This window comes from Balaenoptera physalus (assembly GCF_965194825.1).
Source record: "Balaenoptera physalus genome assembly, chromosome: 18".
Taxonomy (NCBI): Eukaryota; Metazoa; Chordata; class Mammalia; order Artiodactyla; family Balaenopteridae; genus Balaenoptera; species Balaenoptera physalus.
The window spans coordinates 56,061,285-56,088,780 of NC_138899.1; the positions used below are offsets into that span (position 1 = coordinate 56,061,285).

The 27,496-nt window shown below is 37.1% G+C and overlaps 1 protein-coding gene across 1 annotated transcript in view; it reads right to left on the reverse strand.

Annotated features, from left to right (window-relative positions):
- Window positions 1–409: 409 nt before the first annotated feature.
- SUGT1 (SGT1 homolog, MIS12 kinetochore complex assembly cochaperone) overlaps window positions 410–27,496 on the reverse strand; it is a 52,460-nt gene continuing 25,373 nt past the window's right edge. The window contains exons 11-13 of the mRNA XM_082435850.1: window positions 23,722–23,812; window positions 19,250–19,431; window positions 410–10,199 (exon numbers count right to left, since the gene is read on the reverse strand). Coding sequence (XP_082291976.1) covers window positions 10,098–10,199; window positions 19,250–19,431; window positions 23,722–23,812 — 375 coding nt within the window. The 3' untranslated portion in view covers window positions 410–10,097. The remainder of the gene's footprint in view (window positions 10,200–19,249; window positions 19,432–23,721; window positions 23,813–27,496) is intronic.

The following is a 27,496-nucleotide window of genomic DNA, read 5'->3' on the forward strand; positions in this document are numbered from 1 at the left end:
TTTAAGGGCAAGGTCCCAGGTCACATACTTCAAAATCACCAGGTCATGATAAACACAGATTTACTGGGCCCTATCGCAAACCTACTGATTCAAAATCTCAGGAAGGAAACAGAGAAAGCCTACATTTTTAAAAAAACAAGCTTCCCAGGTGAGGGTCACTCACCCTCAAGCTTGAGAACCACTATCTTATACAGAATATCTTCCCAATGCTGGAATTTTTAGTTGCCTGATATTTGGGACAACTGTCAGAAGATCAGTACAAGACTGGGGTAAATAATTTAAGTTTTATCCAAGTTAAATTCTGATTCTATCACCAACTAACTATCTATGTGAGTTAAAGAACTCTTATGAAGAAAAAAGTGTATGAGTGCGCTCTGGGAAAAAATGCATTTGTAAAACCAGACAGTACTTAAGATTCATTCCAGCTCTAAAATTCTGATTTTATTTTTCTTTGTTTTGTCTCACGTTGACAAGGAATGGAATGCAAATACACGTTTAAGGGAGTACAGGTACCAAAGTGACTTCCAGTCTTGGCAGACGGCCCATAAGAACATGCCTGCTGATCTGATTTTGACAATTCTATTAAACATAAAATCCTATGCCACACTCATTAAGTCCCTGTTCACAACCAATCATTCTAATTAATCCAATTTTGTCTCAGCATCTAGTATGCTATAACCATACTTATATTGCAGAACAGGAAACAGCTTTGCTAAACACAGATTACACTAAAATGTGACATTATCTGTAATTTAATGTGTTAAAAGAACAGAAATAAATATTTCAAGGAAGTACTGAACCCGAGGCCTTCACATATACCCACCAAGTCATATACCATAACTCAAATTCATTCACGTCAATACCATCAGGTGTTCACAGCAAATCTCCACCGCAATCCCTGATAGATTTATAAACTAAATTTGATTTGACTGTATATACACTTGATAAAAATCAGAACATTTTTAAAAAGAACGATAACCAGTAAAATTCTGACAGCACTGAGGACAACATGATTCCACATTAAGCTGGGGCAAGCCCTGGCACTGGCTACCATCACGTCACCTCTACCACCTGCAAGGCCCTACGTGACTGAGGCCCCCATTGCCTCCACTCACTCAATCCCAACGCTCACCCGCCCGGCCCCAGACCCACAGCCTCCCTGGAGTCCCGCACACACACCGAGGCCTGCACATCTGCTGTGCCTGCTTTTGGCAATGCTCCTTCTCAGGAACCTGCACCACTCCCTCTGCTCCCTTCCAGTCTGCACTGAGTTCAGGTCCGCTCACTGAGTTCTCAATTGGTCTCCCATCTCAAATTTCAACCACCTACGGGCCTCTTCGCACGTGCAGTTTTCTCCCTTAGCACTTAACGTCATTTAACATACATTCTGCTTATCTCCCCCGTAAGTTGGGCTTCATAAATGCAGGGAATCTGTTCACCCGTGTATCCCTAGTGTCCAGAACAGTGTCTGGCACATACCTTGCACTCAACGTTGATGAATGAATGAATGGGTATGATACCATGAACATGTATTTGTCACTTACCTATATTATTCTATATATTATTCTATTACCAAAATTAAAGTGAAAACCCAATCCAAGAAAAAAAGTATATGGCTTTTGAAAGACGGCAAAGGTATTAATATTGTTAAAAAAATAAAGTACGTAACCCTTACCAAAGAGGTTCATGTAGTATTCAGTAGCTCAGAATCTCTTTGGGGGTTTTCCAGAAAAAAAATATACTAGTAAGCAGTCCAAATTTTTGCCTCTAGAAGTTGGTATGCTTATAAATGAAATTGCTCAACTCACTCTTAGTTTCCAGACCTGTGCATATGCCCAAACCAATTCAGGGGTTTGTAAAACTCTGGCCTCCTTTACCCAAGTTTCTTGGGCTCAAAATTTCTTCTCAAAGGATGACTAACCTAATTAGAAAGTAAATTTCAGTCCTTTCTTTAAGGAAACACATATATTTTGGTTTTAAAACAATCAGGGGGGAATAAAAAGAATCTGAAAATTAAATGGCAACACAAAAAAAAAACGTATCACATGGCTTTTGATTAGTTATGTAATTGCTATTCCCTCTAGTGGTGTAGATAACTGAAGAACAAATTATATTTAGCTCTCATGACCAGGGGTTAAATATCTATTTTTAAATTACTATTCTATCTATATTGATGAATAAATAATTTCAAGGGCACATATTACAAACACAGTAGTTTTTAAAATACTTTAGTTTAGTGTGCAACAACAGTTTCAATACTTGAATATCTACTATGTGAAAGGCACTGTACTCGGCATCAAAGATCCAAAAATAAGTAAATAACAACGTAATGAAGTAGGACACACAGGGTAAAACAGACACCATGCAACTAACCCTAAAATCGGTGAAACTCTGAGTGCTGCCTTGACAGATGCATCAACAAGGCACCTCCACCACAACACAGCTGGAGTGGAAGTGAATTCCTGTGGAGGGGATGGAAGGGGGGATTTAACAAGAGTATTCTGAGGACACTTAAAAGAATGAAGAGAAGAAAATAAGGGCATTCCTCTGTGCAGCGTTAAGACCATCTACCAAACTCTGAAAGCTTATTCTCCATGCACCAGGTACTGCAGGTACAAAGTTCAAAGCCAGCACCCCCCCAACCCTCCCCAAAGCAGCTCAGTCACGCGGGAAGAAATGAGTCAACTGTAGTGACTTGATAATGAACAGATGAAACTCTCAAACATGCTCACAGGACACTGTGGTTTTGGTTTGATTCTATCAAAGGATCTAATGGGTGCCTCAACCATAAGCAAATAACCCAATCCAACTGCTACAAAGCCAGTCATTGACAGAGTAGAACAAGATTAAACAGCTTTCCTGGAGATGGCATAATTAACTTAGTTTTGACACATCAATAGGAAATTGAAGCTTTCCAGGTCAGATGGAAGAAGGAATAAAAAATACATGGGATATTCAGACAGAGCAGAGGTCTGCAAACTAAAAACAAGAACATGCAATAGAGTCTTTATGTGCCACACGAAGCCTAAAATATTCATTATATGGCCCTTTACAAAAAAAGTATGCAAACCCCTAAATAGACTATTCCTGTGTGCCTGGAGCTTAGGTACACAGTGAAGCAGTGACAGATACAGCTAAAAAAACGGCTGAGGCTGCCCTTGAATAGCAGCTAAAAGTCAGATTTGTTACCTTACTTTTAGGAATTCTACTACTCACCAGCACTGAGAAAAAAAATCAAGGACTTTATACTTAAGTGACAATTATTGGTCACATACTTTTGAGTCAGGACTTAGTTAAGTCCTCACAATCCTGACAGGTAATTATCATCTAGTGTTAGAGATGAGAAAAAAAAGTTCAGAAGGGTTAAGTCACTTGTCCTCAAAACACACCATTATTAACATACCAAAACTGGGATTTTAAGATTCCAAATTCACGTGTTAGTGTCCTTTCTGCTATGAAACAATTACCTCTGTGGTAGTCGAAATAAACTGATCATTTTGCAACTAATAAATAGCAAAATAGTAAGTAGTAATTCCAAGGAAATACATTCAATTTCTTAGCATATTTCACAGGCACTAAGTTAAGCTAGCTAACTTAGGAAAGTGTTCATTTGTAGTCAATTAGGTCACAGAAAAGGTCAATGTTAGAGTACAAATGAGTGACAAAAAGTGGTAGTTGGGAGAGAAGACCCCCAAACTTGAGTCTATAGTTCTAGTGTCTATATACAAAGGACTGCACATACTTTTTGCTCCCCACTGATTGTTTGAGGGGCAGGGAGCAGGGTAGAGAGGGAATAGACTGATGAACTAACTCTTGCAAAAAAACAACTATCAGTTTCTCTACACTGATGGAAATAACAGGACAGAACCTGTGGTTTACAAGTGGCGTGATTTTGCGACTTGTTTTTATAAGCCCTAATAGTTTTACTGTCTTGAATTTAAATTAAAATGGAATTAAAATCAAAGAACTTCTGAAAGGAAGTCCCTTAACATTCTACATATAGTTTGTGTGTTCTGGCACCACTATACTTTATGATTCCTTTTTTAAAATTTATTTATTTATTTATTTTATGCCTGCGTTAGGTCTTTGTTGCTGCTCGCGGGCTCTCTCTAGCTGCAGCGAGTGGGGGCTACTCTTCGTTGTGGCGCGCGGGCTTCAGTAGTTGTGGCACACAGGCTCTAGAGCACAGGCTCAGTAGTTGTGGCGCACAGGCTTAGCTGCTCTGCAGCATGTGGGATCTTCCCGGACCAGGGCTCGAACCCGTGTCCCCTGCATTGGCAGGTGGATTCTTAACCACTGTGCCACCAGGGAAGTTCCTAATTTATGATTCTTTTTAAAGTACTGCTGACAATACTTGCATATTTAAGCTCTGCTTAAGTAAATTAAAATAACTACTCATTCAAAATAAAAGCTTTTCTGCGAACTTTTATGCTCTCACTGTAATTTTTTTTTAATTATACTAATGATTTTTAAGCAGCTGATATACCTTCCTCAGACAGAATCCTGAATCTTGAAGGACTTAGAACAAAAAGGCTTTCTACACTATTTAAACCTCTCAGCCTAAATGCATATACATTAAGCACTGCTCTCTGCACTTTACATATACAGGTACATGTAACTCTATTCAAAAACTTTGGAGCCAGATGTGTTTCTGAATTCAGGATTTTGAATTTTAGAATGCAGTACAGATATACTATTGATTTTTTAATAACCTCAGCAGGATCTGTGGTAGCACTGTTATTAAACAAATATTTCTGCAGCAAAATATATGACTATTCAAATTGCAACTTTAGGACAGGTTTTTGTTTTTTTTAACCACTGAGTCACACAAACATGCACAAATCTAGTTTTTAGAGACCTCTGGATTAGGATAAATAACTGTAGAATTTTATTAACACATTCAACTCATATAAGTCCATGAGGTGGGTATATTAGCCCAATTTAGATAGGAAAACTGAGGCACAGAGACATTAAGTACCTGCCCACTGTCACACAGCTGGTAAGCGGTGTAGCCAGGATTGATCTCAAGCAGGCTGTCTTCAGAGTCCATGCATTTAACTAGTATGCAATATTGCCTTTTAATGCACTTAACAGAGCATCAAGCACATAGTATGTGTAACAGTTTACTATTATTTAGAGCTTTTGTAGTTACACTGTAGAGCATGGTTTTTAAAAGCCCATATACAACCATTGAAGATTATCTTCCTTACTCCTTTTTGATAAGTAAAAATTGCTTTTGGGCCAACAGTACTGTTTTTGAAACATCTTTTGTATAACTGAATCCTATAAGAGAAAATAAAGTCAACGACATATGTATGAGAAGTCTCAATGCAAATATAAGAATTAAAAAATCAAATCTGAAGGCACAGCAAAGGTAACATTTAGAAGACTCCAGACAAGGCAAAATTCAGTATATAAAGTGCTAACATGATTGGAACAAAGGGACTAAACCTGAATCATTCCAATTTTATTGAAGAAATCAGTGATACACTGATCCTAATACACATATCTAGATAGGAAAAAAAAAAAACCTTGAAACAATTTTAGCATTTGAACAAGGAAAACTAGTATGAGAGCTCCCAAGTTTAAACAACAAGAATTTGATCAGGATGATGTGCCAGTCTTCTTTCACCTGCAACAGTTCTAAGCGTATCTTGTTTCTCTGTAATTATCTGCATTTGAGAAAAACAAAACCTTCAATACAAGTCAAGACTACTTGCTTGTATTACCTTTACAAGAGGCAAGAGATCTGGACTCCTAATAAGCTTTCCTACTTATGAAACTGATGATAATATTCTGATCTTTAAGAAATGTACTTCCCACCTCATGTACAAGAATTAAAAACTTCAACTTGCACATCCTCTGCTTCATTGTGAGACAGCTGATTAATTAATAAAAATCACTCGTCCACCCAATTCATTCAGTTGTTAAAAGCATGGGAACTGAATTCTGACAGGCCTCGGTTCAAATCCCAGGTCCATCACTTATCAGTGGACTGAACTAGGCAAAGAACTTAACTTGGGCCTCATTTTTCTGATCTGAAATGACAGGATGCTATCACTACCTCACAAGGCTGTTATAAACGAGGTAGTACATATAAAGCACACCTGGCCCATAAAAAGCACTAGTACAGAATAGTTATCACTGTTATTGCCCGCATGGGCTAGCAATGTGTATGATTTTAGCTGATTTGGGGGATAAGTTTACTGAGGTAGGAAGAGAGGCTAAGAGTTAAATTAATTTCAGAAGCAAATCACAAAGGTGGCCCCAAATAGTAACACTTTTGAGTAAAGCAGTATCTCCAATTTACCCACAAGTACCCAATGTTTCCAAAATAAAATCTCTTGATATGTGTAAAATGGTTTTACAATAGAATATGCATAGTTGGAGACAAAAGAAACCAGATCAATGTTGACGGTCCCCCTTATTTAAAACTACACATGACTCTTCCTGGCACAGAAATCATTATTTTGTCCTTTTAGCTTTTATTATTTCCTCTCCCTGGTTCCTCCAAGGCAGAGATAACAGATATCCATATTCTGTTATGGATGCTAAAATATGGGGCTAAAATAGCAGGTAAGAGTATAAAGGTAAACTTTACAGCTAGCTGGTTACAAAAAAAAAAGTGGCTCTAGTAACAAACACCACATAACACCCAGAAAAGTTCTACCTATTTCTGGAAATATCAGTAATAGCTACAAGTCAGACATGCACACTAACCTGGACAACGAAGACCCCAATCAAATTAAAGTGCACTCAGCAGATCAGATGGTCAATTAATAGGCAATACTGCTCTGGGTCAGTGATGTATTTCTCTGATCAACGACCTAAATCTGATATGTATTTAATTGGGGAAGGAGAAAAGGAAGGTAAAATGGGAAAGGACAGCCACAACACATTTCAGTAGTGAACTAAATTAAAATGTCTATCGAAACTATTCATAATAGCATAGTGACATAGCTTCATTTTATTTAGTTTTAATTAATTAATTCACTTATTTTTGGCTGCGCTGGGTCTTGGTTGCTGCGTGCAGGCTTTCTCTATTTGTGGTGAGCAGGGGCTACTCTTCATTACGGTGTGCAGGCTTCTCATTGCGGTGGCTTCTCTTGTTGCAGAGCGTGGGCTCTAGGCGTGCGGGCTTCAGTAGTTGTGGCTCGCGGGCTCTAGAGCACAGGCTCAGTAGTTGTGATGCAAGGGCTTAGTTGCTCTGCGGCATGTGGGATCTTCCCGGACCAGGGCTCGAACCCATGTCCCCTGCATTGGCAGGCGGATTCTTAACCACTGCGCCACGAGGGAAGCCCATAGCTTCATTTTGAATGTTTATTTGAAATTTATCTAAAAAATTTATCTAGGACAGGTCAATTATTTTCTCCCTGTCCTATACAGTTAGCCTGCTAAGAAAATAAAAGTTTTTCCAGACTCAAGGAGACAATAACAATTCAATGTTCTGCAGTTAGTGAATATCTCAAATCAAAGGAATGGAAATGCTGGGGGTGGGGACAGGCTGCGGGACAACTGTAGTTATCAGTGCAAACCATCCTTTTCTTCCATTCCATATAAAGATAGAAAAAAATGTATTCTAAGACTGAACCTCAAAAAGGAAAATAAATACTAAGAGAAAAATGTACATTCTAAAGAAACAAAAGGGTAACTAGAGCACAAAGAGAACCAAGATTTGAGAACTGAAAATGGGAGTCTAGGGAGTTCCCTGGTGGCCTAGTGGTTAGGATTCTGGGCTTTCACTGCCATGGCCTGGGTTCAATCCCTGGTGGGGGAACTGAGATCCTGAAAGCCATGTGGGAGAAGGGGGGAAGGAGGGAAGGAGGGAAGGAGGGAGGGAGGCAGGGAGGAAATGGAGTCTAGAAAGAAAGTGGGACCAATTAATAGCCAAGCTGTGATAGCAGAGAATAAAGATAAAGGCTCAAAATGAAGTTTTTTAACTTTCTGGAGTCTTACAATTTTTCATTGTCTAGAATGGTGAAAGAGAAGCAGTACTTTAGAGTGGTACTTCAGGGCAAGCAGTCTAACCTACTTCTCAAAATTCCCTTCTTTACCCATAAACCTATTGTATTTAGACAAGGTAACACTGTAATATAACATAGTCATGTATATTAGGAGCTCCATTTGGCTCAGCAAAATCCTGAATCCCACATCCTTAAGCAAATCTAGCCAATAGATAAACACACTTTAGACAGTGTATCCTTTAAAATAAAAGCAAAACTAGTACTAGAACCTTTTAAAAAAAAACCCAACTTCTATTATAATAGTGTCATTCCTAAGAAAGAAAAAAGTTGCTTTTAAGAGGCAAAAATGCTTCCTTATTTAGAATCATGGACTTTTAATTAAACTTTAAGACCCTATGGATTTGCAGATAAAGGAACTAATAAAACATAGGAAGGCTGTAAACCTGTTAAAGATTTTAAAGCTAGTGGGTGGCAGAGACTTGCTAGAGCCAGGAGTCTTTTCTCTGGGGTATGCCACTGACTTACCATCTCTGTAGCAAGAGCCTCCTTACCCCTGGGGACTAATGGTACTGAGAAAACTTAACATAATCACTACCTTGTTTCCTAAGGAGAAAAGTTTAGAAATCCATACATGCAAGAACTTAATTTTGCCTTTTCCTTCAGTGTTCAACATCAAAAAAAGTAGCCTGTAACTCTAAGTGGGCAGAAGGACAAGGGAAAGCCCCTACATGCATAAACAAGCAGTAACAGCAAGTCTGCGCATGGTCTGGTACCACCCCACCACTTTTTCCTTATGAACTCCCCTACACATGTCAAATGACTAGAAGGAAGAGGCTGAATTCCCACTCTTTTTGGAGATGGCGGCTAATTTGCCTCCCATTCACCCTATCCTCAGCTATGAGGGTACAGAGTACTTCCTTGCCACAAAATGTTAGTGAGACCTAATAGACACCACCCTCTATGGTTCCAAAATTACAATGAGAAAAGGAATCAGACCTACAGGTCATCCATGGCCTTTGCTTTGTAACAGCTTAGACTATCAACAGTTTTAATCACAGAACATTTAATCACAGATAGATATTTTTTCTATCTCAAAACTGTATTTTTAATAAGTTCACCATTCAACCATTCATAATTCCTTCCTGAATGTTAATTTTCTCTCTCTGCTAGATTATAAAGTCTTTGAAGTCAACGATCATGTCTTTTAGTTTTTGTATTCCCATGGTATCTATTTATTCTATAAACAGAATAGATACTAAATGTATACATATTACTCTCTCAGTAGCTGCCCTAAACCACCAAAAGCAAAGTAATCATGGGGCTATAAGAAGAGAGATTTTCTAATAAAGATAAAAAGAAGAAAAAAAACCAAACCAAACCACCAGTCTTGTAATTTCAGGAATCCTGCTGTGGCAAAAGCAGCAAGAAGTGGAGCTGGGCTCTCCTAAATTACTGTTTGACCCCGCTTCACAGATTAGCCTTCAGTACAGTTAAATTTGCAGCATGATAAACTCAGGTGTCAATGTTTTATACAGGAATTTGAAGGGTAAGGACCAAAATTCTCAGTGCAATTACAAATACTCCCCATAAAAATAATCAAATGGGAATCCCCTGTGATAAATAATTTCTCTAAGTTTTCATTAAAAACTTAAGAAAAAGGTAAATAAACCAAACTTCTTCATAGAAAAATTGTATTTACAACTCCATTCAAAAGCAGTTTTTAAAAGCAAACAATATAACACTGAAATTGAGAAATCTATGCTCACCCAAAGTTGTCACATCTAATAAATTATTAACAGAATACTGCATCAAAAATAAGGCAATAACCCAAGATATCCCATTAACAATTTCTCCACTCCCACAACTAGGTAGAATTAATCTATCTAGTAGCAAATGATACTTCATTCCATTTCAGCGTATCTGAAGTCCTTAAGGACAAAAGTGATAAAACATGTCCTTCATTCATTAGACTCATAGAACACTTGAAGGAAAATAATTTCTAAAGCACAAAGAGGTAAAGAGGTATAATCCTTTAAAAAGATGTACTCAGTGTTCAAAATTCAAGAATGCAGTATTAATACACAATGGGCGTTAGCTGAATATATGCAATACAGTGATAGCAAATTAATTTATTTAGTATTTTTTCCATTCCATATCATCAGGAGGATTGATTTCAACTTTCCTTTTACCTACATCAGACCAGTTGGTACTCAAAACTGTACCACCAGACTCCATCTGCAATAAAAAATAAAAATAGATTAATTATTGGTCCATATAATCAAAACAGAACATTTTTCTAAAAACATTCCAAGCATAGAGTCCCAAATATAAGCTATGTTTGGCTCAATATACACAAGACAATATTCTGGTTTAACCTTAGGCTTTCCAGATAAGTTACCATATCGTGTAAAGATCTGAAAAGGAAACTCTAGTTAGGTAGGAGGACCATGTCCACATACACTGCCATATAAAGCACCATGTCTCCCTGCTAATCAGCATAGAGGTATATGTGGAAAAACTACCTTCAGATGAAAAATTGGATTGGCCAAAAAGTTCCTTCAGTTTTAAAGTAAAAATAAAAGACACATTTTTCATTTTCACCAAGAACTTTATTGAACAACGTATTCACCATTTTGTTCCCCTACCTTCTGCCATTTTTCAGGCAACCTCATAATTCCATCTTCCCAAAACTTATCTTTTTGAGCAAACAACTGTTCCAGGTGCCTTTTGCAGTCTTCCAGGGAATTGAAATTTTTCCATTAAGAGAATTCTGTAAAGACCGAAATACATGGAAATCCAAAGGTACAATAATCTGGTGAATACAGTGGATGAATGAGAACTTCTCAGCCAAGCTGTAACAGTTTTTCCCTGGTCATCAAAGAAACATGTGGTCTGGTGTTATCCTGATGGAAGATTATGCGTTTTCTGTTGACTAATTCTGAACGCTTTTCAGTAAGTGCTGCTTTCAGTTGGTCTAACTGGGAGCAGTACTTGTTGGAATTAATTGTTTGCTTTTCCAAAAGTAGCTCATAATAGAGGACTCCCTTCCAATCCCATCATATACACAATATCACCTTCTTTGGATGAAGACTGGCCTTTGGTGTGGTTGATGGCGGTTCATTTAGCTTGCCCCATGATCCCTTCTGTTCCATATTATTGTACAGCATCCACTTTTCATCGCCCGTCACAATTTGTTTTAAAAACAGAACGTTTTCATTACGTTTAAGTAGAGAATCATGCGGAAATACAGTCAAGAAGGTTTTTTTCACTTAACTTATGTGGAACCCAAACATCAAAGCGATTAACATAACCAAGCTGGTGCAAATGATTTTCAACGCTTGATTTGCATATTTTGAGTATGTCGGCTATCTCCCACGTGGTGTACACATTGATTGTTCTCAATTAATGTCTCCATTTGACCGCTATCAACTTCACCTGGTCTACCCGACCGTGCAGCATCGTCCAGTGAGAAAGCTCCAGTACGAAACTTCACAAACCACTTTTCATCAGTCACAGCACCTTCTCCATACACTGCACAGATCTATTTTTGCATTTCAGTTGCGTTTTTACCTTTCTTGAAATAATAAAGCATAATATGCAGAAAATGTTGCTTTTTTCCTTCCATCTTCAATATTAAAATGGCTACACAAAAATTCACTCATTTTGATAAGTTTTTAAAAATGCACCCTGATGTGACAGCTGTCACAATACAATCTAACAAAATTGTTTCAAATGAAGTTAAAGACAACTAAACACTACTAGAGCCATCTTACTGGGGAAACCAAACGAACTTTTTGGCCAACGCAATGAAATTGGCTCCCAAAGAAAACGATAATGTAATCTCTTTTGCTGAGCACAGTAAAGATTTTGCAAAGTAAACTCTTTCTAGTTGGACAGAACTTTAAGAGCCTCTTCTTAATGTTCTCTCTATGTCAAATATACACAAGTGTATGCTGGAATTATTTTTAAATCAAGGTACATACACACACAGACACATAAAGTTAGTGTCTCAGTAAAGCACTGGTCATCTATTTATTACCCAATGAATATAACACCTACCAACAAACCTAGCATATTCATAAATACATTTAAAAAATAAAGCTCTGTGTAATTGTTAATGCAATAAAAATTCACTGATTTGGATCACAGCAAAGAACAGAAAATTGTTAAAATCTAAACATTTAAAAATAATCAGCTATGTTACTGGTGAATGTATAAAGTTACATATGCTACCATTACACTGGAGCCTCAAAATAATCCCAATGCCCCACACTCTCTACCAAGCTCCTTTCTGTGGGTTCCTTTGCATGGAATGCTCTTCTCTGTCCCGGTTCTTTTTATGTCTTTAGTTATCCTCCAAACATGACATGTCACCATCTCTCTGTGACCTTCTTTGACCCTAGTCAGGACTCTAGCTACTCTTGTAGGACTTGTCTATGACACTGCACTGATAAAATTTTACGAATCTGCCTTCTCATACCTGCTTCCCACCCGTGGCTCCAAACTAAAGCTGAGAGTTTCTGAAAGGAAAGAAACATATTTTACCAATACTTATATCCTAGATCTAAGTGCAGTGGCCTGGCACACAGCAGGCTGCAAATAAAATACTGAATAAAATGGGACAAGTTTATATAATAACTACTCCTAAGAGAACTAAAGGTAGCAGATTTAATTTATAATCCAATCATATTTGCTGATGACATTTATTTTCCCCTTTCTTCTTATGGACTGCAGTGCAACTGACCACTTCCCTGATTATTCTGTATATGTTGGTCTTTTTGCCCAATTAGACTGACAGATCAGAGATAAGATAGAGTCTGTTTCTTTGTACAGGCAGATCTCGTTTTATTGTGCTTCACTTTATTGCACTTTGCAGATACTGCATTTTTTGCAAATTGAAGATTTGTGGCAACCCTGCATCAAGTGAATCTATTGACGTCATTCTTCCAACAGCATGTGCTCACTTCATGTCTCTGTCACATTTTGATAACTCTCTTATATTTCAAACCTTTTCACTGTTATTGTCTTTGTTATGGGGATGTGTGATCAGTGATCTTTGATGTTACTACTGCAAAAAACTATGACTTGCTGAAGACTCAGATGATAAAGTCAGCATATTTTAGCAATAAAGAATCTTTAAGGTACATGCATTATTTTTTAGACATAATGTTATTACACACTCAGTAGACTACAGCATAGTGTAAACATAACTTTCATATGTACTGAGGAACCAAAAAGGTGTGACTCACTTTATTGCAAAATTTGCTTTATGATGGTGGTCTAGAACTGAACCCACAGTTCTCCAAGGTATGCCTGTATTCCCCCACAAAGACAGAAGCAAGCCCTTGGTATGTTCCAGGTCAATGCTGCCAAACAGCTTATTTTATGCATACGTATGGTTCAGTTACAATTAGCCAAGTTTCTGTATGAAAATGGACACAGATTCTATAATATAACTTTGAAATCTCACACACTATTTTGTCCAGCAAGTTCTTAAAAGTCAACACTGAAACTGATTTCAGGGAATTCCCTGGCGGTCCAGTGGTTAGGACTCCACGCATCCACTGCAGGGGACACACATTCAACCCCTGGTGGGGGAACTAAGAGCCTGCAAGCTGCACAGCGCGGCAAAACAAACTAACAAAACCCTGATTTCTCCTTTTGGAGGCATTAAGTGAGTGTACTTTTTCCTAGTCTTCCCACTAAGTACAACTAAAAACCTTGTATGTTATATAAATAACAAATATAAGACAACTCTAAAAGGTGAAAAGAAGACAAATCAGCTAGGGACCTTGGGACCCAAGGAACAACACGGTGGTGAGTTCTTTGGGTTTTCTTTTTGCCTTATTTTTTCTGAGAGCTGGAACTGAAGAAGCTGGAAATGCCAAAGGGTGCAAACAAAAAAAGCCCCAACAAAAGTCTGATTTCTCTAGCCAATGGACAAACAGAAAGACAGAAAACTTTTAGACAATAATCACTCTAGCTAAACACCACAGTAAAAAACTGTGGTCCCATCCCCACCCAGGCCAGTGAAGGCTGAATGAAGAGCCTAGACTTCCACCCATGCTATGCTATCACAAACCGGCCTCCTCTGTTGCCTGTTGTGTCAGTGGAAACCACGTGGGGAGCTGGAACTCCTACCTATTCCCAACAGTAACAAGGAGATGCCCTGGGGTGTCAATGGAGGTAGAGTGGGGTACCTGGATTTCTACCTCCACCTGGCAATAGTGAGGTAGTGACTTCCCTTCCTTTGCCAGAGGGGTTGTCAGAGAAAGCCATCTAAGACAGATGGTTTAAATAAGATCCAGAGTCTCATAACATGAAAATGTCCAGATTTCAACTGAATATCACTTGGCACTGGTGAAAAACACCAAGAACCAGGAAGATTTCAGACTATATGTTTAAAAAGAGAAGACAATCAATAGATGCTAACACAAAGATGAAAGAGATGTTAAAATTATCTGACACATTTTTAAAGTAGTCAGGGTAAAAATGCTTCAACAAGAATTATGAACTAGCTTGAAACAAATGAAAAAAATAGAAAACCTCAGTAAAGAAACAGAGACATAAAGAAGAACCAAATGAAAGTTTTATAATTGAAAAATACACTTGAAATAAAAAGGTCAGTGAAAGGGCTCAAGAGCAGAATAGAGAGAATAGAGCAAAGAATCAGTGAACTAGAAAACAGAACAATATAAATCACCCAATCTGAATGACAGAGACAAAACAGAGACAAAATGAACAGTCTCAGGAATGTGTAGTACTGTAACAAAATATCCAATACCTGTGTCATCGGGTTCCAGGAAGAAGAAAACAAAGAAGGTAGGTCTGAAAAAGTACTCAATGATATAATGAATGAAAAGATCCCAAATTTGGCAAAAGACATAAACCTACAGATACAAGAAACTGAGCAAATCCCAACCAGTATAAACCCAAAGAAATCCTTGTCAATAGAGAGAATCTGTCATGGACAGATCTACCCTGAAAGAATGCCTGAAGGAAGCTCTCCAAACAGAAGGAGGGACTTCCCTGGTGGTCCAGTGGTTAAGAATCTGCCTTCCAATGCAGGGAACATGGGTTCAATCCTTGGTCAGGGAACTAAGCCTGTGTGCCGCAACTACTGAGCATGTGGGCCACACAACTAGAGAGCCAGCATGCCTCAACTACAGAGCCCATGCACCACAACTACTGAGCCTGAGCACAACTAGAGAGAAGCCCACGTGCCGCAACAAGGAGCTCATGAGCCACAGCGGAGGATCCCGCATGCTGCAACTAAGACCTGATGCAGCCAAAAATAAAATGAATAAATAAATAAATATTGTTTTAAAAAATGAGAGGAGAGGAGACAATGTGTTCAGGAATTTAAAAAGAAAAAAAGAAGAAAAGAAACAAAAAATGGAAACCTGAAAGTCAGAAAGGAAGAAAGAAAGGTCACGATATAGGTAAACGCAATAGAGTTTGCTTTTCCTCTTAAGTTTTCTAAATTATTACACTGTATGATGTGGTTTCTAAACATATATAGAAAAAATATTTAAGAAAATTATAAATGAGAAAAAGTAAAAGGACATAAAGGGAGGTAAGGTTTCTATATGTCATTCAGTGTCAAAAAAAAAATGACACCAGTAGACTATGATAAACTAAGTATAATATAGCTAATATAAAATCGAGAGCAACCAAAGATACACTACAAAACACTATAGATAAATCAAGGTGAAATTCTAAAAAATGTTCAAGTACCCATAGGAAGGCAGGAAAAACAAAAACAAAACACAGAACAAACAGAAAACTTACATGGTAGACATAAGTAAGTCCTAATGTACCAATAATTACATTAAATGTTAAGTGGTCCAAATGCATCAATTAAAAGAGATTGGCAGAGTAAATTAAAAAAAACATGACCCAACATGCTGTCTAAAAGAAACTCACTTTAAATATGACTTAGAAATCTGAAAAAGAATGAACATATATATGTATAACTGAATCACTCTGCTGTACACCTGAAACTAACACAACACTGTAAATCAACTATACTCCAATAAAACTTATAAAATAAAATAAAAATTTTTTAAAAAACGACTTAGGCAGGTTGAAAGTAAAAGGATGGAACAAGATATATCATGCAAAAATTAACCAAAAGACATAAGAATCAGCTATATTAACATTAAAGCAAAGAAAATTACCAGAGCTAGAGAATGACATTATATAATGATAAAAAGGACAATCCACCATGAAAATATAGCAATCCTAAATGTATATGAACCAAACAACAGAGCTGCAAAATATGTGAAGCAAAAATTGACAGAACTTAAAGGTGAAATCAATAAATCCACAATTATAGCTGAAGGCCCTCTCTCAATCAGTAGAACAGTAAGACAGAAAATCAACCAAGAATATAAAAAAACTCAACAAGAATATCAATCAACAGGATCTAAGTGACACTTATAGAACACTCCATTCAACAAGAGTAGAATATACATTCTTTTCAAGTGGAATATATACTTAGGATAAGAAGTCTCAAGTGAAATCAAAATATATACTGAACTGAATAAAAATGAAAAAGTAACATCAAAATTTGTGGGAGACAGCTAAATTCTTCTGAGAGGGAAATTTATAGCATAAACACATATAATAGAAAAAAGAAAAAGGGTCAAATCAATAATCTAAGCTCACATCCGAAGAACCTATTAAAAAAAGAATAGCAAAATAAACCCAAAGCAAGCATAGGAAGAAAATAATTAAAAGCAGAAATAAATGAAATTTAGAACAAAAAAAATAGGAGGAAAAATTTAAGATCAACAAAAAGCTGATTCTTTGGGGGAAAAAAAGTCAATAAAATTGACAAACCCTAGCAAGACAAAGGAAAAAAAAAAAGAGAAAAGACACAAACTACCCCTGCAGTTCCCTTCAAAGCTGAAGGGAAGCCTACCAACACTAACAACTTAAACGGACCAATTCCTCAAAAACAAACTACCACAAGTCACTCAATATGAAATAGACAACCTGAAGAGTCCTATAAGCTATTAGGATAATGCAATTCATAATTTAAGATCTCCCAAAGAAAGAAGTATCAAGGCCTAGATGGCTTCACTGGTTTACAGAATCTTTAAAGACAACACTAATTCTACAAACACCCTCCCCCCAAAAAAGAAGAGGATGGAGCACTTCCCAATCCATTCTATGACGTATTACCCTGATACCAAAACCAGAAAAAGACAGCACCAAAAAAGAATACTGTAGACCAACATGCCTCATAAATATAGACACAAAAATGCTTAAAGTATTTGAAAATAGAATTGAGTAATATATAAAAAGAGTTATACACTATGACCAAGTGGGGTTTATCCCAGGGATGCAAAGCTGGTTCAACAGTAGAACAGTAGAAATCAATCATATTAATCATATAAAATCACCACTTTGACAAATTAAAGAAAAAAAATCACCTAATCGTATTGACCACATGCAGAAATATTGCAGAAAAAGTATTTGACAAGTCAACAGCCATTCATGATAAAAATCTCAGAAAAAAAGAAACAGAGCAAAACTTTCTTAACTTGATAAGCATCTACAAAAACCTACAGCTAACATTATACTTAATGGTGAAAGACTGAATGGTTTTTCTCTTAAGATGGAGAACAAGGCATCGGTGTCTACTCTCACCAATCTTATTCAACATAGTGCTGGAAGTTCTAGCCAATAAAAGGAAATAAAGGGCACACATATTGGAAAGGAAGAAATTAAACTGTCCCTATTTGAAATACCTCCTTAGGTAGGTTTATTCCTAGGTATTTTATTCTTTTTGCTGCAATGGTGAATGGAATTGTTTCCGTAATTTCTCTTTCTGATCTTTTGTTGTTAGTGTATAGGAACTGCAAGAGATTAAACTGTCCCTATTTGAAGATATGATTGTCTACATAGAAAATCACAAGGAATCACAAGGAGTCTACCAAAAGAAGCTCCTAGAACTAGTAAGTGAGTTCAACAAGGTAAACAGAAGATAAATACAAGACAAACATTAAAAACAAAACAAAAAAAACCCTGTATTTCTAGATACTTACAACAAACACGTGGATGCCAAAATTAAACATATAATACCATTTATAATCACTCAAAAAAAAGAACCAAATACTTAGGCATATCTAGTAAAACACACAACTACTGAAGCCCACGCACCTAGTGCCCGTGCTCCGCAACAAGAGAAGCCACCACAACGAGAAGCCTGCGCACCTCAACGAAGAGTAGCCCCCACTAGCCGCAACTAGAGAGAGCCCGCGCACAGCAATGAAGACCCAATGCAGCCAAAGTAAATAAATAAATAAACAAATAAATAAAAAAGAAATGTTCTCTATCTTAACTGTCAATATCATGGTTGTAATATTATAATTCTGCAAGATGTTTCTACTGGGGAAAACTGTAAAGGATATAAGGGATCTCTTATTACTTCTTCCAACTGCATGTGAGTCTACAATTATCTCAAAAGAAAAAGTTTAATTAAAAAAATGTTTCAGGCAATAGTGAAAAGCACAATCATGATCAGTTACCACTTGGTAACTTACATGGAATATCTGAGCCTCAAACACACTTATTATCTATATATTAATTTTAATTATTAAATATTAACTTTAACTTTCTAATGTAAATATAAATGCCTTAAAAGAAGACAGTGACATTTCCAGAGCTACGGGTAAAAGTCAAATGATTACAGCTTCAAGCAAAATCTACATGGTTCTACAGTGATGACTAGTCATTAAAATCTCAGAACTTGAGGCCTAATTCAGGTGGTAATCATGCCCTGTCAAAAAGCCTGAATTTTCTTAATCAATACAGAAATTATTAACAAACCAATGAATAATTAATGTGCACCTTCTACTTGGCAAACACTGTTTGGGAAGTTTCCCTTCTATATTCTTCATCTGACACTGAGATTATACATGATACCAGAAGGTAAACACTGGAAGCTCACTCAGCTATTGTGATAAATCCAACTGGAATAACTCTGTATCACCCACTAACTATAACCTTGGTATTTCTTAAGACTTCCAAGTTCTAACTCCCTGATGAAAAAATTTATTTGGAATATACCATTTGTTTCTCACCCCCTCCACAAGTTCCCAACTTCCTCAATAATTACTCTAAGTTTAGAGCAAGAACAAATGTTCAGACCAAGTCCATTCAAAATGGTCTCCCAACTATAGTATGTGCAATCTGATCTCAAATTACATACTTATTTTTTTTTAATTTGTGTAATTTACTACTACAATAGATTTTCTTAAAGTTTATGTTCTTACAAATGATTTGTTCATGGCACGTTTCACTTCATCAGAACCATCTGAATAGATCTGCTGAAATAATTTGTTTAAAGCTGCATCGCCCTCCAACTTCTCATTCTTTTCTTCTTCTTTGATCTCACCAACCAATTTATCCCAATTTCTTGTATAATGAGATGATGATGGATACATCATCTTTACATCTATGGAGTAAAAAAAGACAAAAGTGATTAATCAACATGTGATTATGTCAAGCATACGTAACTTTCCAACCATGGTGTATACAACATCTTAGCAAATAGTTAAGTCACTGAATTTCATGTTTGTAATAAATGTCTTTCTGACATATAAATCAATAATTAACATTTACACTTCTAAAAACTGAACCAGTTAGCATAATGTAAAATCTGGGAATTTCTTTGGAGCAAAATTACTCAAAGTGTAAACTTTTGGTACATTATGCAAAATTAGATTAAAAAACAGATCCTTCATGTTAATAATAGGAGAAACTGGGTGAGAAGCATACAGGAACCTTTACGTTTACAAAAAAGGTGCAAAGATAGTACAAACAATTCTAAAAATAGTAATTTTTTAAAAAGATGCTTCATTAACAAATTTCTCTAAACAGTTTTAATAAATGTTAAAAATGTGGCTTCTCCTGAGGTACTTGTATCTTTCAGAGTAGAAATAAGCTAAAAGTAATGAATTGCCAGGCCATCTGCCAGTGAGTTAGGACTCCATCCTCTCCCCACATTAAAAATATTAGATTACTTCAGTAGGAGAAAACAATAAAGAATTCCTGAATGTTGAAAAATACTACATGTGATGATCTAGAGTTCAGTGCCCACATCATGCACACACAGAAAATAATAATATTTGTAGGGCACATTGGGATAAACAGAGGCTGCTTGCAGCCAGAGAGGCAACGAACCCAGGGACTCAGGCACTGCCAAGGCTGCCCCAAAGACCAAGGGAATCAAGATCTTCCCACACAAATAATTAAAAACTAAACAGGTTACCTAAGAGCTGTAAGACCAGTTCTGTCCACTATTCAATGGAAATATAATGTAAGCCACAAATGCGACTCACATACATAATTTAAAAATTTCTAGTAGCCACATTACTAAAAAGAATCAGGTGAAATGTATCCTAATAATATGTTTTATTTAGCCTAATACATGCAAAATAATATCAGGTCAACATGAAATCAATATAAAAATATTAAGATATTTTATATTCTTTTTTTCATACTAAGTCTTCAAAATGTGATATGTTATTTTACATTTAGAGCACATCTCAATCCAGACTAGTCATATTCCAAGTGGTCAACAGGTATAGGTGGCTTGCGGCTACTACCCTGGACAGTACAGCTATAGAGCTTTAAAAAAAACCTGATTCAAAATTTCCCTATGAGTATATTAGGACACATGAATGCTAGTCTAAATGTCCCTCTTGCACTGCTGCACAGAGCTCTATTTATGCCCTTTCTCAAAACAGTTGAGAAACTACTAATTGTTCATTCTGCTTTTCCATCCTATCTCTTCATCTGTAAACCAACTCCCTCCCTGCTCATCTTACCCCCACCCCACAACAAAACAAAACCACAGCACACCACAGTTTTATTCAGGGCAAGCATACTGTTTTCCAAATTTTATCTACCCTTCCTCTACAAGTAATCGCCTCTATCTTCTGTACATTTTCACTACTAGCCAAGAAAACAAAAACACGCGTGCCATGGTAAATCAAGAACCTAGGAAACATGGGTTTAATTAATCCTAATGCTGATTCGCCAGATGGGAGCACAGTTCTAATCTCCATTTTACAGATAAGAAAGCTGACCCAGACAGGTTAATCAAGTTGCCCTTATCTGCAGTCTCCAGCTTGTCAAAAATCTGACAAGCATATTAACTCCTTACAAAAATATAACAGGTCAGGAGGAATAGCATCTTGAATCTCCAAGGCAGAGTTTAGAGTCTGTAACTATAACACCAAAAAATCTTTAATCTCAGAAAAACGTTAACACCTGTAGTGTTAGTTCATCTGGTAGATGAACTACTGAGAGACAGGTAACCTAACTCCCTTGCTTATTCACTATAATATTGATATCAAATAACTGCAAAGATACTCATGTCAGCAGAGACTTCCCATTGTTAAAAATGCAGCAACAAGCAGCATCACACATGGGGTAGAAGAACCAGAGCCAGACTCTGAAGAGCTGGATTTAGTCTCAGGCAATGAAAACTGCTAGGTAATCTTAGGCAAGTTGCTTAACCTTTCTGAGCCTGTAAAATAGGAAGAACAATACTAAGCTACCTACTATCAGGGCTGCTGTTAGACTCAGGTGATATACTATATTTAAAGTGTTGATATTTCTTTTAAAAAATGCTTTAAGCTATATATAAACCTCAATCCAAAAGTATCTGGGAGTCAGTCCCAAGAAGAGCGCATAACATCTTTACTATACCTTTCACATAAAGTGGGAAGCGGAAGCTTAATAAATAGCTTATATACCAACTTGAAGTATTTCAATTCTTAAAAATTATCTATTGGTGTCAATTCCCTGGCTTTGTTAATCATGCTATAGGTTAGTTACGATATTATCATGCAGGGAAACTGGGTGAAGGGTACATGGGAACTCTATTATTTCTGCAACTTCTATTAGAATCTAAAATTATTTCAAAATAAAATTTAAAAATGAATGATCTGGGCTTCCCTGGTGGCGCAGTGGTTGAGAATCTGCCTGCCAATGCAGGGGACACGGGTTCGAGCCCTGGTCTGGGAAGATCCCACATGCCGCGGAGCGACTAGGCCTGTGAGCCACAACTACTGAGCCTGCGCGTCTGGAGCCTGTGCTCCGCAACAAGAGAGGCCGCGATAGTGAGAGGCCCACGCACCGCGATGAAGAGTGGCCCCCACTTGCCGCCAATTAGAGAAAGCCCTCGCACAGAAACGAAGACCCAACACAGCCATAAATAAATAAATAAAAATTAAAAAAAAAAAAAGGAAAACCATTCATCAATTCCCCAACCTTAAATAATTTAAAAAAAAAAAAATGAATGATCTGTTGGCTTAGTGTCCTCTACAAAGTGCCACAAGGAAATTATATTTTCTGTTATAGAAGAAAGCAGTGAAAAATCTAAAAGTAGCTGAAACTTAGAGTTACCTCTTTTCAGTCATCAAATCAGAACATTATCTCTAATCAAAGGAAATTTCTCTCCATTCATTAATGAGGCCATTGCCATAGAATATAGTCTTAGACTGTAGTTCTAAGTGTGTCATACAGATTAATCATTCCATTAGAAAATTACCTATGTGCCTATTGCCTATGCTCAGAATTGACCACAACATAAAGCAGTCTGCCCCTTAAAGGGTAAGCAATCAACCTTAGTTTTCTACTCTATCCCTAAGCTTGCCTTAGGCCTTCATTAGCTGTTTGCCTCCACCTCTTAGAAATATACTGAGGGACTTCCCTGGTGGTGCAATGGTTAAGAATCTGCCTGCCAATGCAGGGGACACAGGTTCGATCTCCGGTCTGGGAAGATCCCACATGCTGCGGAGCAACTAAGCCCATGCGCCACAACTACTGAGCCTGCGCTCTAGAGCCCGCGAGCCACAACTACTGAAGCCCGTGCTCCACAACAAGAGAAGCCGCCGCCGCAACAAGAAGCCTGTGCACCACAACGAAGAGTGCCCCTGCTCGCCACAACTGGAGAAAGTCCACGCACAGCAACGAAGACCCAACACAGCCAAAAATAAATAAATAAATTTATTAAAAAAAGAGAGAGAAATATACTGAAATGGGGAACTTCTTTGGTGGTCCAGTGGTTAAGACTCGGCGCTCCCAAGGCTGGGGGCCTGTTTGATCCCTGGTCGGGGAACCAAGATCCCACATGTCACAACTAAGTCTGTGTGCTACAACTACTGAACCACACAACTAGAGAAGCCCGCACACCACAACGAAGACCCAGCACAGCCAAAAAATAAGAGACAGAGAGAGACAGACAGAGAGACATAGACAGAGAGAGAGAGAGAAATGGGCTAGATACTTTTCACTGTGAAGCCCTGAAATTCCAGGAAATTAGAGTTGACATAATTAGAAGAAACAGAAAGGAATAAATAAGAGGGGAGAAGAGGAGGAAATACATCGGCAGAGTAAACTACTAATTCACGTAAAACACAGAAAGAAAAAATAGCAAAGGCCAACACACAAAAGCAAACAACCCCCAACTGACGTCACAAACTGACATGATAAACAATAAATCCCAATTCCCTCTGGGCTTTTGCTGCCATTTATCTGTATTCTTATGCAGTTTAAGAAGTTAGAACCATCAGAAGAAATACTCTGTTTTCATTACAGAGCAACCTCCTTATATTCAATGTATCATATCTTGGGAACATAAATAATGAAAGTAGAAAGAATACTCTCATTACTATTTAATTTCAACTATATAACACAATATGAATTTAACGCTCATCAAGGCCAGAAAACAAACCTGTTATGAACCGTCTGGGGTTAGGCACATCTCCTTGCCCCTCTAGCTTTTCCCATCTCACAGCCTCTGGCTTTTTCATTTTAATTTCAATCTGGAGGAAACACCAAATAAAATCTATTATTCAATGTAAAATACACAAAACAGTGAAAAAAATGCAATTTCTTTAACTTATCAATGTTTTATAAGAATAGTGTCCTCAAACAGTTTCCTTAAACTATACAAAGTTAAATTCGAAAAACTTGAAACATTTATTTTGTTTCTACTTAAAAGCCACCCTTCAAAAACAATATACATACACACTATAAACTACAATTAAGAGTCTTGAAATCTATATGCTTTTCTTCTTCTAAAGCAGTGTTGTCAACCAGGGGTAATTTTGTCCTCAGGGGAAATCTAGCAATGGCTGGAGACACTGTTGGGTCATCACAACTGAGGTGGGAGTGAGGAGTGACTAGGGGTACTACTAAACATCCTACAATATGCAGGGCAACTCCCATGACAAAGAATTATCCAGCCCCAAATGTTAACAGTGCCCACCACTGAGAAACCATGTTCTAAAGGAATTACTATATTTGCATGTACATTAACCTGTTTTAGAGTAGAGAAATTCATTCCTTTGTATAAAAATGATACAAGTGAAACTGAGGGCAGTCATCAGTTAGATCCCTTAAACTATAACTTGCTTGATAAATAACATCCTGTAACCTGCCTTCACTGATTAAGCTCACTTTAATTGTTCTTGCAAATTGCATACCCTCCAAGTTCCATGTAGCTTGAACAACATATCACAAGACTCCTTTAACAATCCCCTATATAAAACACCTCTGATATATGGGGCATTATAGTAATGGTAACTGTTTTCCAGGAACATGGAGCTACTCTTGCCCAGTTCAAACCAGTCAAGACCACTGACCACTCAACTGGGCCATCTCGAGTATCTCATGGATGACCTTTTGACATCAGAGGGCAAAAAATCTTCACCCTCAAATCATGCTAACGCCATATTCTGAACATGCATCCCATGAAGAAGCACGTAACTCAGATATGCCTACACAGAACACCGATGACCTTACTTCATCATCGTTTCCCACACCTCAGACCACCTTGCTTCTTTATCCCATAAATATCCCAAGCCCCTCACCTCTGGTGAGGCAGATACAAGATTTGTTCTCCCATCTCCTCATTCGGCTGCCTCACAAACAAACCCTTTCTCTTTTGCAAACCCCGTGTCCCAGTGTTTGGCTTGCTATGCACTGGGTAAATGGACCTGGTTTGATAACACAAGTTATGCTAACATTTTTACAATCATTCGTTCAATAATCATCAAACACCTACTGTGACCAAGAAATAGTCTTCAGGAATGTGAGGGATTTTTTAAATACTAAAGGCATTATCCTTGACCATTCAGTAGTATGTGAAATACTTGAAAAAAAGTTACTCAAAAGGCAACTAAATGTTCTATAAGCTCAGGAGAGATCACACCTGGCTGTGAATAGGAAAGGTTTCGGGGCACCTTGAAGGGCTGTGAGGGGTAGGAGCATTTGCAATGGTGGAAAGGTTAGGTCTCCAGAGGCAAAGGGAATTGCATAAAACTGAAGCCGTGAGGTGTGAAAGGACACACTGCATCAGGCAGCAGGATTTGTGTTAGAGCAGTGAAAAATACAGATGGAAAAAAAGGTGTAAGACAGACTATGAGGAGCTTCTGAAGGCTAAACTAAGGCCATTTACTAAAATGAAATGTTAAAAGCATCCTAAAAGCATTTTTAACTCTCTAATCAAGGCTGGTCCCTTAGAATCTACCCTTAACCCTAAGGTACACTCACATAGCACTTACCTTATGCTTTCCTTATTCAAATAATGCTCTCGCCCTCATTTTTAGCCTAGCAAAAATAAGCACTTACAGTGCTGGTAAACACAGTTATAATTATTATGCAAATAGTTTAAGAATCAAATTAGAATTTTATATTCTAATGCTTTTTCTAAGAAAAGAATTACTACTTTTGTAAGTAGAAAAACACCCAGAAGACAGACTTTAAAAAAAGAAAAGCCTACTGTGTCACACTTTGGTACTCTGACCCCTTTGGGGAGGATGAATCATTTAAATTAACAATTACTGGTAATCTTTCTACCAACAGCATTTAGGGGGAGAATCCTTAAAATGTGCATTTTAAAATACTTTAACAAAACACTAAAAGAAATCTGCCAATATTTTCAGTCAGATATGAAGTGATGGAATGGAAGGGTATTTTCTCAAGGCGCACAGAAATGTAACAAAAAATGTTTTCATGAGAAAAACAGGAAACAAATCTCACTAGAAAAGGGGCAAAACAATTAGCATTTTTAATGTAATTTACATGTTTAAGTTCTACATAAATAAAATCAAACATTTAAAAGGATCTCCAGAACTCCCTAAAATGAACTATGATTAACATTTATAAAGTAAAAATACTATCAATATCTTCTCATACACAGTATTAAGTGAAAGTACTCTGATTATTTTAAGCTGTCACTGCTGGGATATTTATCAAAAAGGGTCAGAAATCCAACAGCTGGCAATGACACAGAAATAGTTACTGAAAAGGACTATTAATATTATACTAAAACTTAAAACTGCATCTTGCTCCTTTAATTTTCAACTCATCCAGAAATGAAGACCTCACAAACAGCGTGTACATCAACACTATCCTTAACTAACCTCCGCCACGGGGCACCCTATATTCACACGTGTTCCTGAGCTAAGCACCATCTATAAAAAGTCCCTTGTTTCACATGAAGGGCACTCACATCTCTGAAAGCCTCTATAACCTAAATAATTGTGCATTATGAACAAAGAGGCCTTTATAAAGCCAAAGCCCTAAGTCACAACCTGTTTCAACTGAGACATGCTGACCTGAACTTGAAATTATACTTAATCCATTCATTAAAAGAGGTGTACATAATAAACCACTTAAAACAGTTTTTTTAAAAGGTAAAAGGGGGGAGGACTAATATTCTATGAATTCCGTTTTACACCTACTTCACTTTTAATGCTTATATATGCTTTTAAAAATGATTCTGACAGATACTTCTCAAATTACCACCAGTACAATTTCAGATATTTTTATTGGGACCATTAATCGGCCATTCTATTTTTATTTAAGTCAAAAATAATTTAAAAGTTAACTTAAAACTTTGGTAGTTTATAACTAATGAGAAGCTACTGTATAGCACAGAGAACTCTACTCAGTGCTCTGTGGTGACCTAAATGGGAAGGAAATCCAAAAACGAAGGGATATATGAATATGTATAGCTGATTCATTTTGCTGTACAGTAGAAATGAACACAGCTTTGTAAAGCAACTGTACTCCAATTAAAAAAACAAAACAAAACAAAAAAACCTTTGGTAGTTTGCTTGAATGTTGCTCTCATATGCACAGGGAAGACTTTCAATGTGCCATAATATCCCAAAGCAGTATTCACAAACTACTAATAAGAATCCCTCCTCTGTTGGGTTGTCAGTTTTCAATATTATGTGTACTACCACCCACTTCTAAGGTCTCCTTTGCACAGCAGTTTAATTTTTTCCAATGAATGGAACTTCAGGTTTAAAGAAAAGCCATACTTCTAAAGGGTCATGGCATCCAGACACTACCTCCTTAAAAAGAGGTAAGTGACCTCCCACTTACTACTACAAATTGATGGTGAAGGAATCTTTCCCAGAGACTAGAGGGCTGTGCAGTTTACTGGTAAACTTTTTTTTCAGGCAAACTTTTGAGAACCATCTGTTTCAAGCCTG